Below are 17,523 nucleotides of genomic sequence, written 5' to 3'. Positions count from 1 at the left end.
CTGGACTTGTAGAGGTCTCTTGAAGACATTTCTCTGCTCCTCAGCTTCATCAATTCTAACTGCTTAGTGGGGAAACATGGTTTATATGTGGTGGAGGAGCTCACAGTCTCTCTAAATGTCTCCATACTGACCTGTGTTGGTCTGACTGACTGTCAGGTATGTCTAACGACTGGCGGCTGGTGGGGGGACAGGTGGACAGTTGCTGTGAGCATGTGACTTGGAGTGAAACTTCCTGGGAATGGATGGGATCACTGCATTGTATGTGGTAGAAAGATGATGTCTGAGGCCACCACCTCTGTTAAGGGAAGGTTTTTCCAGCTTAACATAGATGGCTTCCTTGACTCCTCTTTCAAACCACCTGTCCTCTCTGTCTAGGATGTGAATATTGTTGTCCTCAAGGCAGTGTCCCTTCTCTTTGAGGTGGAGGTGAACAGCTGAGTCTTGTCCTGAGGAGGTGGCTCTCCTGTGCTGAGCCATTCTTCTGTGGAGTGGTTGTTTATTTTCACCAATGTACAGATCAGAGCATTCCTCACTGCACTGGACTGCATATATCACATTGTTTCTCCCTGGGAGTTTTATCCTTCGAGTGAACCAGTTTCTGTCTCAGTGTTGTCATGGGTTTGAAATGGACCGGGATGTCATGGTTGTTAAAGATCCTACGGAGTTTCTCTGATACTCCTGACACATATGGAATGGAGATGATCTTCCTCTCTTGTCCTTCTTCCTGTTGTTGGTGGGTCTTGTTTTTGTGGCTTTGATGAGTGCCCAGTTGGGGTAGCTACATGTTAGCAGGGCCTTCCTGATGTGATGTTGCTCCTTCTTCTGAGCTGGCGGGTACAGTTTATGCTCTGTGCTACAGTCCAGCTTTCATGTACAAACAAATGCGTTTTATCATCACCTAAAATGTTATAATCCATCATTTTATCTAAATTATTTTCAAAAATGTACTTAAGATCAACAGTTTGATCTTTTATTCTGTTAATCTGTAGGTGGAGGCTTCTTATGGGCCTTTTTGTGCCTCTCCTTGCACACTTCCTGACCATGTGTTATTTATATTCTGTTAGCCACTGTTTTTGTTGATTTAACTGTGAAAAACAAATAAAATATAAAAAATAAACAACATATAAACAGTACACAGCATCGACAGTTAGCCAAACATGTCGCCCACTTCACAGATGTCAGTTTTAGTCTATGGAGCCTAGAAATAATATTCTTAGTAGATACAAGAGTCTATTTGCACCCTTAGTGAGAATAGATATCCATCCACACTGGCTCCCTTACACTGACCCTCTGGGATGGAGAGGCTTTCAAACAGCTGGCGGTGGATAAAAACAACAACAAGAAGTCCTCCAGAAGCTGGTGAATAATGTCCGACTGGAGTGTGAGTCCAGCTTAAAACCAAAAGCCAGATGATTTATAGAGTGCTGCTGACCTGGTGTTCTTTGTAACATGAGGTATTCTTTTATTTTAGACCTTCTCTGCTCTGCAGCATTTATTTTATTTCATTTAAGCGTCTGATGTGTTGCTGACATTTTGAGTGAAGCTTTGACTCATGAAATTATGAAAGGTTGACTCTTTGTGCTTCTGTCTGCACTTTATGAAAGTCACTTTTAAAACTGTGTGTGTGTCATTGCCAATATCTGACACAACTCCCTGTTGAGCCCGGCTATTGTTAAAAATTATCAATTATCAGATGTCTATTCTTATGTTCCACAGTATTGTTTCTTTGACGACTGGGATTCTGAGCTCAAGGACAAGACGGGTCCAAAGTCCCACAGAGCCCAGGACAGAATTATAAATCATGTTATTACGTCTAATGTTATCCAATCTGAAAGAAAAGTGATGTCAGGGAAGCTAACATCACTTTTCATCTCATGTTCTCTTTAGCAGTGGAAGGAGAATTGCTGCACAAGTCCACACTTCCCGTGTCTCCCTGTTCACCTCGACCTCAAAAAAAATATGAAAAGAAACAGATATGATATGAGAGTAAGAGCCAGGACAGTGAGGGCAAGCCGCTTAAGTGCTGTCTTGGCTTTGGAAATTGTGGTTTAGTAGGATTATTTGGACAGAAAGTGAGAGAAGGGGAAAAGAGGTAAAAACTAAACACACAAGGTTTGTCCAAGCCAGAGACATGATCAGTGAGGAGCTGCTGCTCCTCATAGTGCTATGTATGTGTGAGGCAGCGGGCACCAGCATCAGGCCGATCCGATAACAACAGCCAAAGAATGAAAGGCATCCTTTTCTCTTACACTCCAAATCACGGCCGTCTTTATTGGGAATTTAAATGAGAAGGTTCATTTCCACAACACAATGCCCTCTATCATGTTTTCAGGGTTTTTTGTTCAGAGGGTTGATTTCTCACTTTTGGAATCTACTTTTATCTCCTTGTGGTTATTTGTTCAGTTCAAGAAAACATCACAACGCCAAGAAAGCGTGCACTTTGTCCTCCGTCCACTCCTTACTGACTGAGCAGACAGCAGCCTGGCCTTTGATTAGAGCGCTTCTCTGCAGGGAAATATCTTCTAAAGGTGGACACCTGTTCTTTTCACAGCTCTGCTCTGACTACACCTTTAAAAACAGGCTGGCCTAAATGATTCATACATCAACTGTTCGGTCTGTCCTCACTTCCCCAAGTGCACCAATTTGTTCCTGAACATGTTGAGACGAGCATATTTTCCTGCAGCCACATGAGGGCGCATTGTTAGGAAACATGAGCTGACCTGCCTCGTTAAGGAGCCGCTAACAGATCACTGTCAATGTTTGACAGGTAATAACTGATTAGATTACTGCTGAATTATTCCATTAAACACACCCTGTAAGATAAATGTGTCTTATTTAAAAGTGTATAGTATAAATATGTTTTTATAAAATGCAAAGAAAGCAGCTAATTCTCACGTTTGAGAAGCTGAAGAGTGATTTTGCGATTATGGGGGTGTTTTTTTTTTCTTTTGGAGTTATAACATGCTCATTTGTTGTCTTAAATACGGAGTTATTTGAAGGAACTGACTCCTAACTCTTGTATTGAAAACAAATAAGGATGGTGGAGTGGGGGTGGGAACACGGTGGGATGCGGTGTGCAGACTCACCCCGGAGGCCGCTGCACCGGGGGGAGAGGCCACCGCTGTCTCCCTCCCCTCCATTGCCCCACGACAGCCTCACTTTTGGAAGCGCGGGCACATCGGACATCCGGAACCCCATCTGCCCCCACCCCACTCTCTCCTATCTCTCTTTTTTTTCCCTCCCTCCCCCTTTGTCTCGCTCCCTCTTTTCCCACCTCGTCCTCTTTGGAGTCCAGGTGGCAGAGCGCACATCGGCCGAGGGATGCAGCCGCTCATCTCCATCTACACATGGACAGCGCAGCTTGGGGCTGCCGCAGAGCGCCACGGCTCCGTTAGCTAAAGCTGCCATCGCTCCGCACCAAGAAGGACTAGGCTTCTAAAAGGATATACTTCTTCACAATTTTCCATTTTTTTCTTTTTCCTTTTTTTGTTTTAAACCAAGAGAAAAAAAAATCAAGTCGTGTTCAATGCGCAGCCATGCTGATCATCTCGTCTCGCAGCGCGCTGCTGTCCGTCTACTACCCACAGATCTTCCTGATCCTCACCAGCGGTAGCTACCTGTAGGTTTTTTTTTAAAGAATGCACTTGTTCATCTTTAATTCCAGTCAGGTTTACTTCTAGCAGCGCGCTGTTGTGTCTGTGCGTAATTTATCCAGATTACGCACGGATGGAGAGTCCAGCGTGCTTAGCGCAGGTGTTTATTACGTTGAGAGCATAATACTGAGAATTAACTCTGGAGTGATGTTTTTATGATTGTATTCAGCTTTGGAAACAGGAAAAAAACTAACTGGGAAGCCTGGGAGGAAATGTGTGCGTTTTTATTAGTTTTATTTTATTGTAAAACTGAATCACAGAGCTGCACGGAACGGCAGCTGCGGACAGTTATGTCATACTCAGATATTGAGTCATAAATCGGGCTGGTTATGAGGAGCAAATGAAGCCAAAACATGATGTTTTTTTAACATGTTCTATTAGGCGCGCAGCTGATGAGATAACCTGCTCTTATGGATTTACACGTCACACCAGAGCCGCTCTGTCACTGGAGCACCTCGTCAGACAAGAGCCATAACTGCACTGCAGCATATGGAAAAGAGTCATACTGGACTGCTCCACGCACTGCATGTCCAATATGAGTCTTTTCCATATCCTCATGCTGTGCCTGTATAGGTGCAGGCTGGTGTAATGAGCTGGTGCTTATGGCATTTAAAAGAGAGAATGATTGCTGCACCATACATGCTTCTCATTCATGAAACCTAAACAGCCGCAGCAGATTCAATTAGGAAAGAGCAGGAATGAAATGAATACGTCTCTGCTTCTTCTTCATCATCCCTCTTATTTATCCTCATCTCTCCCTCTCACTGCCTAGAGCTTTATCTTCTGTGGTAGCTCTGGGTGCCAACATCATCTGCAACAAGATCCCAGGACTGGCCCCCCGTCAGAGAGCCCTCTGCCAGAGTCGCCCAGACGCCATCATCGTCATCGGCAAGGGCGCCCAGCTGGGCATCAATGAGTGTCAGTACCAGTTCCGCTACGGCCGGTGGAACTGCTCGGCCCTGGGCGAGAGGACAGTGTTTGGACAAGAGCTGAGAGTAGGTCAGTCTGTTTGGGAATTTATTTTCACCCTTTTTAGGCAGACAAGATGGGAATGAGCACAGAGGCCTGAGGGGTCCAGGAAGCAGAAGATAGGGAATGTGAAGAGACAGACACAAACTGGGGGGAACCTTAATGGTTGGCCCCCTAAAACTCAGGGGCCACAGGGGCTCAGAAGCAGGTCTTAACCTTTGCGAAGATGAGCTTAAGTAAATCCCTGCCAGATCAAACTAAATGAGATCCAACAGGCAAAAATCTTCGCCCGCAGGCAGAGGTGCAGGCTGATATGTGTCAACAGGTGGCCTGTTTATTTCGATGGGCTTCAAATAACTTCTTCACAGGTGCCATTAATCCCTCTATGGTTTGACACGAGCCTGCCTCAACATCATGTAGCTGCCAAGCATGAGACAAAAAAAAAATGAGTAAAGAGAGGAGTGGTCTGACTGTTCAGAGCCACGCAGGAAACCAGCACGAGCAGATAAAGAGGCTTAATTTAACCCATCGTGTCCTGAACAAGCTGAATAATTTCACTGTTTAAATGTTTTATTGGTGAATATATTCTGACATTCTGCTGAGCTGAATCACACTTAACAAAATAAAGAGGTAAATGAACAAACACGCTGTGAGGACGTCACCGCCCCTCGCAGATCGAGCCTCCTCAGGTCTCAGCACACATGATCCCTGCATGATTGTGATTTCAGTTTTATTTCTCTCAGAGGCTCCTAATGTGAACCCTTTTTTCTGTAAATTGTGTTGCAGTCTCAAATGTTTTGTTGCGGTCGCACTGTGGCTTTGGATCCATGTTTAATCTAGCTGCTCTGGGAGCAATCACTTTCTTCTACAGGGGAGATGGGCAGACAAGCCGTCTGGACCCCTTTATTATTTCTTTTGTCAGAGGAAATGTCTCTTTTCTCAATGAGACACTTTGGACGTTGTTCCTCTTGTCCTCTCTGTAACACTAAACCAATTTTAGATTTAAAAAAAAAAGAATTAGAGGGCTGTAAAAACATGTCAGACTTTCAGGCATCTTTATAGATCCACAGTAAAACATCTCATCTTTTTGACAACAAGCCAGCGCCTGCCCCCTTCTTGTGTGGTGAACGTACCATCCATCGCTTCAATCGATCGACCTGCTGTGCTTGTGAACTCATTAAGCGTTGAGAAAGACCATGCAAACCACTAATTGAAGTCAGCTCCAGCAGCTGGAGGGCAACAATGGAAGCCTGCGTGCACTGCTGCGCAATCAAAACAAATCACGGCTGTTTGGCTGTATGTATGCGCTCACCATACTATACATGTGAACGGGGGTGCAGATTCAGCCTGATGAGAGACGACTTCAGAGTTTGTTTTGAGTTATGGGCCGAGGGGAACCGCAGGCCTGATGGTTTCTGCGAGCCAGTTTGTCAGGTTGGAAGGGAGCCATTAGAATCGCCTCTACCAGAGACGCCATGCGTTAATACTCTGGGCTGTTGAGCGGAGACTGAAGGCCCAGCATTATCCTGATTGGAGAGGGAGGATATCAAATTACCAGCCGTGGTGCCAATAAATTCACCCCCCACCCCCCCACCCCCTCTGCCCAATAAATATAAATGTGTTTATTCTGAAGTTCAAATGGTGACATACAAAAGCTTGGAAAAGGCCAAGCCTAACCCAACAGCAGCAGTATCATTGGCTGCAGCCATGTGGACGGACAGAATGACACCTGAGCTGCGTGAGAAATTCCATTGATGAAAAACATGAAAGCTCCTCCAGACAGCCAGCAGATGTCACTTGTGTTTTCTGCCACCGACTGCTGGTGCAGATCAAAGATGGAGAAGGAAAGGAGGCATCAAGAGGAAAATGAAAGTTATGAGACTAAACAGATCCTCACAATAATTCTATCTGTGCCTGTCATGTTGAATGTCTCTTAAGGAAAGAAGAAGAGGAAGCACAGCCGATCTTAATGCTGCAGTCTACTATATGATTGTTTGCATTATTGATTGATTGTCCATGATTAATCAGTCGGCAACGTTAGAGCAGATAATTTAGATGATAACTTTGTATGCACAAAAGAAGAAATGATCTTCTCTACAGATCAATCATCTGTAGGGGACCTTTGGACTGTGTTCTGATAACAAGCCAGACAGTCCCTCTCATTCTCTCACCCTCTATGTGAGTGTAGAACAGGGACAATATGTCTGCAGAGTGAAGGGTTTAAACAGCTCAGAGACTGCTGGCATACTTCCTGTTCTCTGCAATCAGGTGGACGAATAAGTGAATAGAAGGAGTTCAACGATATCATCTATCTGCATGTTATAACAGTCTACTGTTTGGGTTCTATGTATTTATTCAGATTATTAATTTACATCTCATGCACATAGCGTGGATGTGCTTGCACAGATCATTTTTGACATGCCGTATTATATTTTGTAATATAATAAGTAATTCTGTTCTATTGTGTTCTTTGCTGCTGTAATATAACAAATTCCTTCTGTGGGATCAATAAAGTATGTCTGTCTGCTCCAAATCAAAAATTAGCGTATTTTAGCAAAGAAAACAAAAAAAATACTTAATATGTTGCTTTTTGCACTGGTACTAATTAAATATAGGATTGAAATGATTTGAATTGTATTTACATTTTACACATCATCTTAGAAAAGAGAGCTGGAGCTAACAATGACACATCAGAAGATGAGATATCAGCTGACCTCTGACCTGTTTTATTCCTTCGTCTAATGAACAAGCAACCTTTTGAAGCATCTTTATGTAGCCCGCTGTGCAGCTTTAGCTTTCTCATGTTTGTATTTCAATGTGAATTGATTCAGATATTTTTGTTTTCCTCAGGCAGCAGGGAGGCCGCCTTCACTTACGCCATTACCGCGGCCGGAGTGGCCCACGCCGTGACGGCAGCATGCAGCCAAGGCAACCTGAGCCAGTGCGGCTGTGACCGTGAGAAGCAGGGCTACCAGGACCAGGAGGAGGGCTGGAAGTGGGGGGGATGCTCGGCCGACGTCAAGTACGGCGTGGAGTTTTCGCGGCGCTTTGTGGACGCCCGCGAGATCAAGAAAAACGCCCGTCGCCTCATGAACCTGCACAACAACGAAGCAGGGCGAAAGGTGACGTGAGCATCTTGTTGCTAGGCAACTATAAACAAAATTGGTCATGTGTTTTTTTTTACAGTTCAACATGATTTTTTTGTTTATGTTATAGGAGTTAGAGACTGGTCTGGAAACATTTCAGGTGCTTTTGCTTTAGAAACATACATTATGACTGCTAGCATAGCATTAGCTTTAGCCTGCTGGATGATGTTTGTTAAAAAGATGTTATTATTTATGGACAATAGAGGCCAACAATTATATTATCAAGGACCAGAGAAACCTCTAACAATTGGTAAAAATTGTGAGTTTTGCCAGTTATTTGTAGCTCAAAAACAAAGAAGAAATGAAAAAGTGATAATAGTACACATAAAAAGATGTATTATCTATCTAAAATAAAAAAATGTGTAGCTCCATCTTGTCCTTGCAGAGAGGGTGGCGTCACTGGGTCGGTTAGTGTGGAAGTCTGACAGTAGCTAGCATTAGCTAACCAGCACTGACAGCTTTAACTACCACTACCACTGTTGACTCACTTCTTACAGACTAGGAGTACAAACCTGAATTTCCCTGAGGGGCCTTCCCAAAGGGATTGTTAAAGTATATTCTATTCTATTCTAAACCATCATATTTAAGCAGCTGTTAGCATGTAGCAGTTGGTAACCAAACAGGTCAACTACACATTCTGCTGTTACTTGATTTACTTGGCTGGGGTCACTGTTATTAAATTAAGAATTTTCTGATCGTCCTGACCACTGACAGCATAGTGTTTACCTGCTAGTGTGTAACTGTGGACATGAAGGACAGGACATGAACAGGACACTCGTCCTACAGTCCTCTCACAGAACCCCTGAGTATTATTATCACTGACGTCTCTCTCCTCCTTCTTCACAAAGACCACACTTGTCACAAAAATGTAGAAACCAACATTTTGTCGTAATTACAAGTTTAGTTGTACAAAAATGTGTCGATAACAAAAAGGGGACGAGATCATTTTTCACATCCAGATCCAGCCTGGTCACCTGTCAGAGAATATCTGTGCGTCATGTTAATATAAAGCTGGCTCCAACCACATTGTAACGTGATATGTGGACGGTTGCACAACAGCTCTGGTCGGTTTTCTCGGACTGTCACGCCATTCTGTGGTCTGAAGAAAGGTAAAGCTAATTAGAGACTACAGTTTTGGGGGGGGTTTGACATAAAGTTGGCACACTGGGTGCAGTGCAGAGAGCTGAAGTGCCCACAGAGAGCTGTTCTGTGATTGCTTTGAACTGTTTTAACTGTAGTTTAGGTTTAACCGTGCACAGACCTGATTTTGCTCTCTGTGGGATCAGATCCTGGAGGAGAGGATGAAGCTGGAGTGCAAGTGTCACGGCGTGTCGGGCTCCTGCACCACCAAGACCTGCTGGATCACCCTGCCAAAGTTCAGAGAGATCGGTTATCTGCTGAAGGAGCGCTACAGCGACGCAGTTCAGGTGGAGCCTGTCCGGGCCTCGCGGCTCCGCCAGCCCTCCTTCCTTCGTCTCAAAGAGGCCCGGGGCTACCAGAAACCCATGGACACGGACCTGGTGTACCTGGAGCGCTCTCCAAACTACTGTGAAGAGGACACAGCTACAGGGAGCACCGGGACGAGAGGCAGACTCTGCAACGGCACCTCCACCCACACGGACGGCTGCAACGTGATGTGCTGCGGCCGGGGCTACAACACGCACCACTACACGCGCGTGTGGCAGTGCAACTGCAAGTTCCACTGGTGCTGCTTCGTCAAGTGCAATACCTGCAGCGAGAAGTCAGAGGTGTTCACCTGCAAGTAGGAAGAGATTCCACTCCTTCAGAGACAGGAGGGGAATCATAAAGCAAAGGACTCAGAGGTATTTATTACATTTTGCACATTTTGATCATCCTAGGAAAAAGGAACAGGAAGTGAGGCAAGTACAGACACACAACGCTGCAGGTGAAAGGATCTGATCTTCTCACTCTGAAGAAATCAAAAGAAGAAAAGGACTTCAGATCAATGAGACTGCCACGAAGCCAGACGGCAGCTGTACACCCACACTGTATTCTGTTTGAACACTGTAATTAAATTTATTTATGTCTAAATTTCTTTCACATTCATAGGACGTATAGCAAATTCCACCGCAGTAACACTTTCCCTCTTTTAGAATCGTCAACTGCTACTGACACACCAAAAGTAAATGGACACATTGGCTGATCAGACATTACAAATGCTTCAGAGAAGCAGGGTGGGTGTCCACATACTTTTGTCCACATTCAGAGTAACATTTTGCACTCAAAAATCCACATTGTCTGATCTTATTTCATGGATTTTTTTGGTTATTTCGGGAGCTGAACCACCACTCCCACCCCCCACTATGAGCCTGGACTTTTTTTTGTTACGCCAAGAACCAAAGAGGCAGAAAAAACACACGTAGTATTTTAAGCGCTCATTGTTTTGCTCTGGACTTCTAAGGGGTTAAAAAAAAGGAAAAAAAGCATGCAAGCCTGGTTGGAACTCTATAGAGGTGCAATCCGGTTCAGATACATCCAACATTCCCATGAACGGCAGAGACGTGGAATTCCACATGGCGGCCTCTGCTTACACAAGGCCTTCCAGCGCGGTTTAGGCCTGCCTGGGTGGATGGCATGTGCCCTAACCACACAGAAGGGGGTAAACGAGAGGATCAAAGCCCCTCAAGGCTATTTTTGGACGGAACCCTTAATGTATTCAGAAATGTTTATTTAGGCTTTCTATAACTTACGAAACAATTTGAAGAGTATATTTTTTTATGAGGATTGTGGCACTTTATGTCATTTATAGATGGAAGGAGAGTCACTATTTACGTCATTTTTTTTAAAAGAAGAAGCTATAAATTATTTGGAATTTATGTCAAAAAAGTTCCTAAACTGTAAATATGACACGTGTTTTATCAGAAGTAGCTCAGTTTGTCCACCTCCAGTACAATCCTTCACAAAGCAGTCCAGAACAGTCCAGAGGAATGGTAACACAGCTCGCAGCTCATTTCTGTTGTCTTTTAGTTTTTAGTTAACTAGAGGCACTGTTTCTTTAAATCATAGTTAAATGCAGCTTCACTTCTTTATTAGTTTTTAAAGTCTGCATCACTTACAAACATGGACAGTTGTATTTTTTTCCTCTTTTTTTACCAATAAAATTTGAGCATCTTTTTTAATGTCTCTTGAGCTCTGATTTAAATGAATACAAAAAGCTGGTTGTCACACAGAATGTTTTATTAAATAATGTCAAAAATAAGTAAATAAATGAAATCCTCGAGAGGTGGGTTTTTTTTTTTGTGAAAGCAAAAGGCACAGATGCATTCGAGTGGAGGCATGTGGGGTAAAATGCTGATGGGAAAGTGGGTGTTTTGGCCCGGGCCGATGTGGCGGTGATGTGTCAGGAGGTGAACGCTGTGCAAGTCAGCCGCGGCCCGGCTGACTTGCACAGCCTCTTTCCTGTGGGGCTGAAAAGCATTGCAGCCAGCTAGTCGAGCGCGAGTAACAGCTGTTTTGTTAGCTGTCTGAAATCCTGGGGACCGGAACCACATAAGCTCCCTGTACTATGCCGGCGGATTGAGGCGGGAGTCCCGCCGATTGTTTCAATACATTTTGTCATTAAAAATCAGATGGCAGAGCAAACAGGGTGGAGCAGGGTGTGGGCAGGCCCGTAAAGCACGCCATTGTTGAGGTGTCAGGACCGTTCAGCTTATCCAGCAGCCGGGAGGAGCAGGAGAGGGATGTCATTCTGCAAACTAATGCTTCTGCTTGGACTCCCTCACTTTACTTTCAGCACCCAGCAGCTCCAAAGAGGAGCCATCTGTGAGAGCATCAGGATGGTTCAGGAAGACATTCACTGAGACTCAGGAGGATTACAGCATGAGGGAGCAGCAGAGTGTCACATCAGACATTATTATTAGAACTAGACCCATGTGGGGCCTTTCTAGTATGGGAAGCTGATGACTGATAAATAAAGCTGATTTCTTTTTTGATTCTTTCATTATTTGATAAACTATGACAGCTTAATAATCGACTACGGAGGTCCATAAGGGACACTAAAGTTTATTTATTTTCTTGCCCGTAGTTGATGTCTGCCTCAATGACACCACATCCATTTAAGTTATCTCATCAAGCATATTTAAAGATATTATCAGACTAAAATTCTATAAGTCTCCTACGTGTGTGAGTGTATGTTCCATTGTTCTAATATTTTCTTTGTGCCTAATTAACCTGAGGGTAAAGACCTAAAAAAAGATCTCACAAAGTTGCATCTTTTCTCTCTTTGGTTGCTAATGTTAAAGAAGATGATAACACAATAAAAGAGTGATGTTCCCAGATGTGCCCGCCTGAGTAACATCAATAACATGTTGAGAATTTGGCCTGCAGCGATGGTGGTAAGTGGCCAAAAATCAGCCAGTCTCTAATATTAATAATCTTTCTGTTTAGATGAGCAGTTATTTGACATGTTAGCATAACAACACCTTTATTAGATGCCCTTTTTTCATTAGCCGAGGCAGGGAGGGGGTAGATTACATCATGTTTTGGTCATTCTCTGTTTCATGGTAACTGCAGAAGCCACTCCAGGCCTGGGATTAGACTCCAACCCCTGCTGGTAACATAAGTGTCTCTGAAAAGCGTAAAGCCTGGACACCGGAGCTCTTTGTCTTTGGATCTAAGCACAAAGCATCCACCGTGCCAAAAGGTGCCAGCATGTGCTCGCCACTCACAAACTCCTCATTTCTCAGACTCAGGTGGAGACAAAGCAGCAAAGCTCCCAACATCCTGACCTCTGCTTCCAAACCAGCAAAACCCCACAGGCCTTTTGTGTGTCAGTAATACCTAGAGCTCCGTTATTAAGGTAGAAATGTAGGTTGTATGTACTTTCTTTTCTGATTTTCTGCTCACTTCTGTGGGCAGTGCAGCTGTCTTAATGTTAGTGTTTGATAATGTGTAACAGAAAACGCATCTTTACAAAAAGCATGATAAACTAAGAACCTTCTTTCTCCTCGCAGCTTCTCCTTTAAGAGTCCTTCCTCACAGGCTTTAACAGCAAGTTTCCATCACGCTCCTCCACCAGGAAACCTAGCTCCTTGAGCGCGGAGTAGTCCGCCGTGCCGCGGCGCTCCAAAGAGGCGACCAGCTGCTGGTTCTGCGTGTTGTGTTCGAGGAGGTTCCTGATGGTGAAGATTGCCCACTGGCTGATAACTGGAGGTCTTCAGTTAAGGAGCTTTTTTGTCTTTTTCACACTTTCTGGCACAAAGCCCCACTTCAGCAAGCTAATAAGTGGTTGGAGGATGTGAAAAGATGAAAATGACTGGGAGCTGTTAGTGCTCTGCAGTATAACAGATCTCAGGCAGTTGTGAAGTCATGTGTTTGCGGGCCGTTATTGTCTGTAACAGCTGGTGAAACATGACCACAGACACACATTTCCATCTGCAGATCATCGTCTGTTATAAAAGGATACAAGGGTTGTTGCTGTCGATGTTGCAGTTGTCCAGGATGAGCGGGATGCCTTCTTGCTCTCGCACCTGTAAGAAAACAACTTCAATCAGATTTGAAGCTACTGGAATAAAACCCACTCAGGCACTGGGATAACAAACTCCACACAGAAGGGCCTGTAGTAGATCTGATCCAGGAACCTTTGAACCCAGAACACTGAAGTTTCTACAGACTACAAAAACATCCACATACGTGTCACTCTTCTAGACTCTGTACTGTCAATTTACTGCAATAATTACTTTTTAAAGTCAGGTTCAACACACACTTAAAATTTATGACCCAGATTGGTCCAGCAGGTCATTAAGACTAAGACATAACAGAACCAGCACAGAGATGTCCTTAGCAGAGGCTCACAGTCATGCAAAACCAGCAGTGTGGTTGCGGGTTTGTCAAAGACCCCCACAACAGGGTGATCTGTTTTTTATCATGTGTCTAAATCTATAGGCTTAATTATTGTGTTTTGCCTGCTGTTGCCATTGTGGTTTTGCTCCAAACATGCTGGTAGAAGCAGCAGAAGGAGACAAAGTGCTGAGTTTCAGAAAACGAAAATGTCATTTAAAGGAAACGCAGTCGGATTTTCCACTCTCAGGGAGAGCGTCTGAAGCGGCCGGCATTTTGTCCAAATACCCATAGAGGGGTGAATAACAGAGGACTGGACCCTGACTTCAGCACAGTACAGACTGTTCAACACTCTGCGTGCACATCTTAAATTACAGTCTCTCCCAAAGGTGAACGGAATGACATTTGGTTTACTGGAAGACATCTCAGTGAAAACAGATACGGAGTGATTTCTGACCACTGACAGACCACAGATCAGCATCCATAAATATTACAGAGAGGCCAGCTGAGGGTGGCCATCCCACAAACATTCCACAAATCTGTTTCAGTTCACTTACAACCCAATCTATAACCAATCCATATATACTGCAACGGCTGACTTATGACCTTTGTGCTTTAGGTAGGTTGTGCTTTGTGCTAGAGCCTAAAGCACAAGGTTGTGCTTTAGGCTCTAGCCAGATTGATTTCCCCAGTGTGAACAGGGTCTATGAACTTTAAGAGCACAGCGGGGTGCATCAGCGGAAGTTAAAATTGATTTTTATGAATAACAAATTGTCTTAAAGAGCAAATTTAAATTAATCAATAAAATCGATTTATCGTCCAGCTCCATGTAGAGGGCTCCCGGACATCTCAGTAGCCTCTTGACCTTTGACCCTATTATGTAAGATTGACTGAACCAGTCGAGAGGACAACAAGTGAAAAACTGGACAATTAAAATCTTTTTAAGGGTTTTTACTACATGACTTAAACCACCTTAAATTAGAAAAAAAACAAACAAATGTCTTAATTCGGTATATCAAATAGTGACAGATCACCACCAGCAATCCGGAGATAAGTAATTATTACACGACTTGTACTATATGCACCTTAGACAAAATGCTTGAAAAATGCTTTGGACCTTTTTAATTTTTCTTATGTATCTTTTTTTATCCACTGATGTTAGTCTTAATTTTTACTTTTTATATATCTACTTATAATTATCTTCTTCTATAGGTTTAAATTCTGTTTTTATTTTTAATCCTGCACTATTTTAATTTCTTGTCACTAGATCTCACTGTTTGATTATCAATTATCTGTGTATCCTGAATAGCACCAGCCTACATGAACAGTGCTTATTTGAATATCCTGCATCACCTCTAACAACAGCTCATTCCGTGATGCATTGTCTAATCATCTGCAGGTTCTAAAGTACCATCAGCACCATTAAAAGGTAGATTTTTGGAGTTTTTATACATCCATCCACTGAAATGCTGAAATGTAATTCCACCCTCACCTTGTTCTGGTTGTTGGCGTTGCCGTGGCAGAGGTTTCCGATGAGTCTGATGAGGTGGGCTTTGAAGCTGATGACAGGAGAAGAGGAGGAAGAGTCTACACCTGCACTGAAGGAGAAGTTCTGAGCAGAACTGAAGATGTTCTTACTGGCCTTCCCGATGGCGTGCACCTGCTCCAGGAGCTCTGCAAGGAAGGGGGGGGAACTAAAATCTGGATCTTTGAACTCAGAGAGGATAGCTGTGTGTGTGTTTCATTTACCAACAGTGTTCACTAGAAGGTCAGGATGATCCTGTAGAAACATGAACTGCTTGTGGTCTGAGGTCATCTCACACAGCACATCCAGCAGACTGATCACTGTCAGCGCCTCCTGCAGGACCTGCAGGGGATCACAGCCACCAGCCACACAGAGAGAGAGGGACAGAATGCTCTGTGACACACTGCTGAAAAAACAGAAAAAAAACGCTGCTGTTCTTCCCCCTTTGTGATGCAGGACTCTGTACCTCTTCACTAGAAGCTGAACCAGAGGCGAGTGTAAGCACAGCTCCACAGGACTGCTGAAAGGAGCTGGCCAGGAAACGAGCCACTCCGGGAGGGACGCCGCACTCCTCGGAGTCTGCCTCTTTTAACTGAGCAAAGAGCAGCTCTAGTAGAGTCACTCTGAAAAGACATGCAGGGCTGATTGACTGGTTGATGCAGGTATGAGCTTTTATGTGCTGAATCGGTTTGTATTTAAAAAAAATGGACATTTGTCAGGTACCTTTCATGGTGAGACATCCCAGAGTACATATTCTCCACCAGAGCTGAAGACCTGACAAAATGCTGGGTGGCGATAAGAACCCTGAAAAATAGGAATAGGCACTACATGTCACTGTAAACTCAAGAACAGTTGCATAACAATAATAAATGCAGACATACGTCCAATCCAGGTCAGGCTGGGTCCTACAAAGCTCCATCACTCTGAGAGCCAGCTGGATGTTCTGAGGTTTGGACAGATCTTCCACTTTGGTTTCATCCAGACACGTGTGCAACACCATGGAGGTGTAGTTTAACACCTTCTCATCATCAACACACAGCAGCTGTCTGTTGACAAGTGTGGATGGAGTCATGTGAAATTTTATTATTGTGCTATAAAAACTGTAACTGTGATAAGTGTGACTCACAGGAGAAGTTCAGGGACACTCTGCTGCCAGATCTCATCTATACACATCTGGTTTCCAACTGCTAAATTACCCAAGAACTGGATCCCACAACGAAGAGCTGGGGAAGTAAAAAAACACATTAGTATACCCTAAAATGCTGTATTATATTATCATTTTATATTTTGAGGCTTACGTTCAAAGATGACATCTGTGCGCCTCAAACTTATGGACTGAAAGAGGCGCAGGAGTTTCAGAGAAACTTGAATGAAACCAAGTTCCCTGGATGGAAAATAAATGATCCTGAGTTCAACTTAAATCAATTAATAATCCTTCAGAGACTTCTGGATGAGTAGGAATTACCTGAGCAGACTTTGGTTGTGTGCACTCTGCACACAGCAGTTCCTCTGGGACCTAAAGCACTCAGCTGTAAGCTGGAGCAGCAGCACATAGGACTGCGTGTCCTCATCGTCTCTGCTGGCAGCCTGCACATCCTCACACAGCCTGGTCAGCACCTTCAGGAGGCCGCAGAGCGCCTCCTTCTCCACAGCATCTCTGAGAGCAGATTGTGTCATTTATTCAGTGGTGCAAGCATTCAGATTATTAGCTTGAGTAGATACACTAATACACATCCAGCTTTAAGATGAATCGATAATTAACCTTTGATTTTATTGTAATACTATAACCGACATGGTTACTAAAAATAGAGCTATTATTAAAACCAAAAAAGATAAACGCCTTTCCCTTATTTAAGCTCATCTTCAGGCTTGTACGTACATTTAGCGTAACATAACGCTAGCTTAGCCTCTAAGCTAACGCGTTTTAACTTTCAGTTAAAAAAAAAAGCCGCAAACGACTCAAACAATACCTGTACTCTTTGCCCCGCAGCGCTGCTGTAAAGGCTTTTAAAACCTGCAGGTGTTCCGGGCAGTGTTTTTCATTTAAAACGCCGGCGATAGACGCAGACATGTCCAAGTTTCTGTCAGTGGAAGCTGCCATGTTTGCTTTCTTCATGAGTCTGGGCGGAACATCCGGGTAACACGCTAACATGCTATTGGTTAAAATCCAGGAAGAAGGCGGAGTTAAAACATGTGCTGCTGTTTTCACAGATAGAATGGACTGCAGCTGCCTAGTATCTGTACTAGGCAGTGGCGTAGGAAGCATTAAAAATGTGGGGGGGACACCTTCTGTGGGTGGGTGGTGAAAAAAAAGTACATCAGTATATTATGAAATATAATAATATGAAGTAGTTGCGATTTCCTGTGGATTTTAACAGGTTGTTAAACTATTTTACCTACAGAAGTAAACACTTAATGACTATTTCAGAGA

The 17,523-nt window shown here is 43.8% G+C and overlaps 2 protein-coding genes across 8 annotated transcripts; one reads left to right on the top strand and one right to left on the bottom strand.

The window, feature by feature from the left end:
• Positions 1–3,278: 3,278 nt before the first annotated feature.
• On the top strand, positions 3,279–9,820 carry wnt7ba (wingless-type MMTV integration site family, member 7Ba). Of its 2 annotated transcripts, none has more exons than XM_028433045.1 (4): positions 3,279–3,609; positions 4,426–4,652; positions 7,473–7,744; positions 9,055–9,820. In XM_028433045.1, exons 1-4 carry the CDS (start codon positions 3,527–3,529, stop codon positions 9,532–9,534), a joined length of 1,062 nt encoding a protein of 353 aa, XP_028288846.1. In that variant the 5' UTR covers positions 3,279–3,526; the 3' UTR covers positions 9,535–9,820. The 2 variants fall into 2 exon arrangements, with proteins under 2 accessions (XP_028288846.1, XP_028288841.1); XM_028433040.1 differs by having other exon boundaries at positions 3,279–3,619.
• atxn10 (ataxin 10) lies at positions 6,953–17,217 on the bottom strand. 6 transcript variants are annotated; one of them, XR_003672417.1, is made up of 13 exons: positions 17,063–17,217; positions 16,558–16,749; positions 16,391–16,476; positions 16,219–16,315; positions 15,974–16,138; positions 15,816–15,896; positions 15,559–15,733; positions 15,317–15,434; positions 15,060–15,241; positions 13,194–13,257; positions 12,725–12,934; positions 9,030–9,135; positions 6,953–7,717 (listed from the first exon to the last, which is right to left on the bottom strand). XR_003672417.1 is itself a non-coding variant. In XM_028433001.1 (12 exons), the coding sequence occupies exons 1-11, from the start codon at positions 17,206–17,208 to the stop codon at positions 12,750–12,752; spliced, it is 1,491 nt and encodes a 496-aa protein (XP_028288802.1). In that variant the 5' UTR covers positions 17,209–17,217; the 3' UTR covers positions 6,953–7,717; positions 12,725–12,749. The 6 variants fall into 6 exon arrangements, 4 of the variants coding, with proteins under 4 accessions (XP_028288802.1, XP_028288827.1, XP_028288792.1 ...); XR_003672420.1 differs by lacking the exon at positions 9,030–9,135 and having other exon boundaries at positions 15,060–15,126; positions 15,206–15,241; XM_028433001.1 differs by lacking the exon at positions 9,030–9,135.
• Between the last annotated feature and the right edge of the window lie 306 nt (positions 17,218–17,523).

Source organism: Parambassis ranga, chromosome 2, assembly GCF_900634625.1.
Source record: "Parambassis ranga chromosome 2, fParRan2.1, whole genome shotgun sequence".
Classification (NCBI taxonomy): domain Eukaryota; kingdom Metazoa; phylum Chordata; class Actinopteri; family Ambassidae; genus Parambassis; species Parambassis ranga.
Note: the sequence above shows the minus strand (reverse complement) of the source record. Positions and strands in the feature narration are given on the sequence as shown.

What these genes read in the sequence shown, in the direction of transcription:
- wnt7ba (XM_028433045.1), top strand. Translation starts at nt 3,527, where the DNA reads ATGCGCAGCCATGCTGATCATCTCGTCTCGCAGCGCGCTGCTGTCCGT. An exon ending in TGGACAAGAGCTGAGAGTAG is followed by an intron (nt 4,653 to 7,472) that starts GTCAGTCTGTTT and finishes TGTTTTCCTCAG; the next exon opens with GCAGCAGGGAGGCCGCCTTC. An exon ending in ACAACGAAGCAGGGCGAAAG is followed by an intron (nt 7,745 to 9,054) that starts GTGACGTGAGCA and finishes CTGTGGGATCAG; the next exon opens with ATCCTGGAGGAGAGGATGAA.
- atxn10 (XM_028433001.1), bottom strand. Translation starts at nt 17,208, where the DNA reads ATGAAGAAAGCAAACATGGCAGCTTCCACTGACAGAAACTTGGACATG. An exon ending in CACAGATGTCATCTTTGAAC is followed by an intron (nt 16,316 to 16,390) that starts GTAAGCCTCAAA and finishes TTACTTCCCCAG; the next exon opens with CTCTTCGTTGTGGGATCCAG. An exon ending in AGTGTCCCTGAACTTCTCCT is followed by an intron (nt 16,139 to 16,218) that starts GTGAGTCACACT and finishes ACTTGTCAACAG; the next exon opens with ACAGCTGCTGTGTGTTGATG.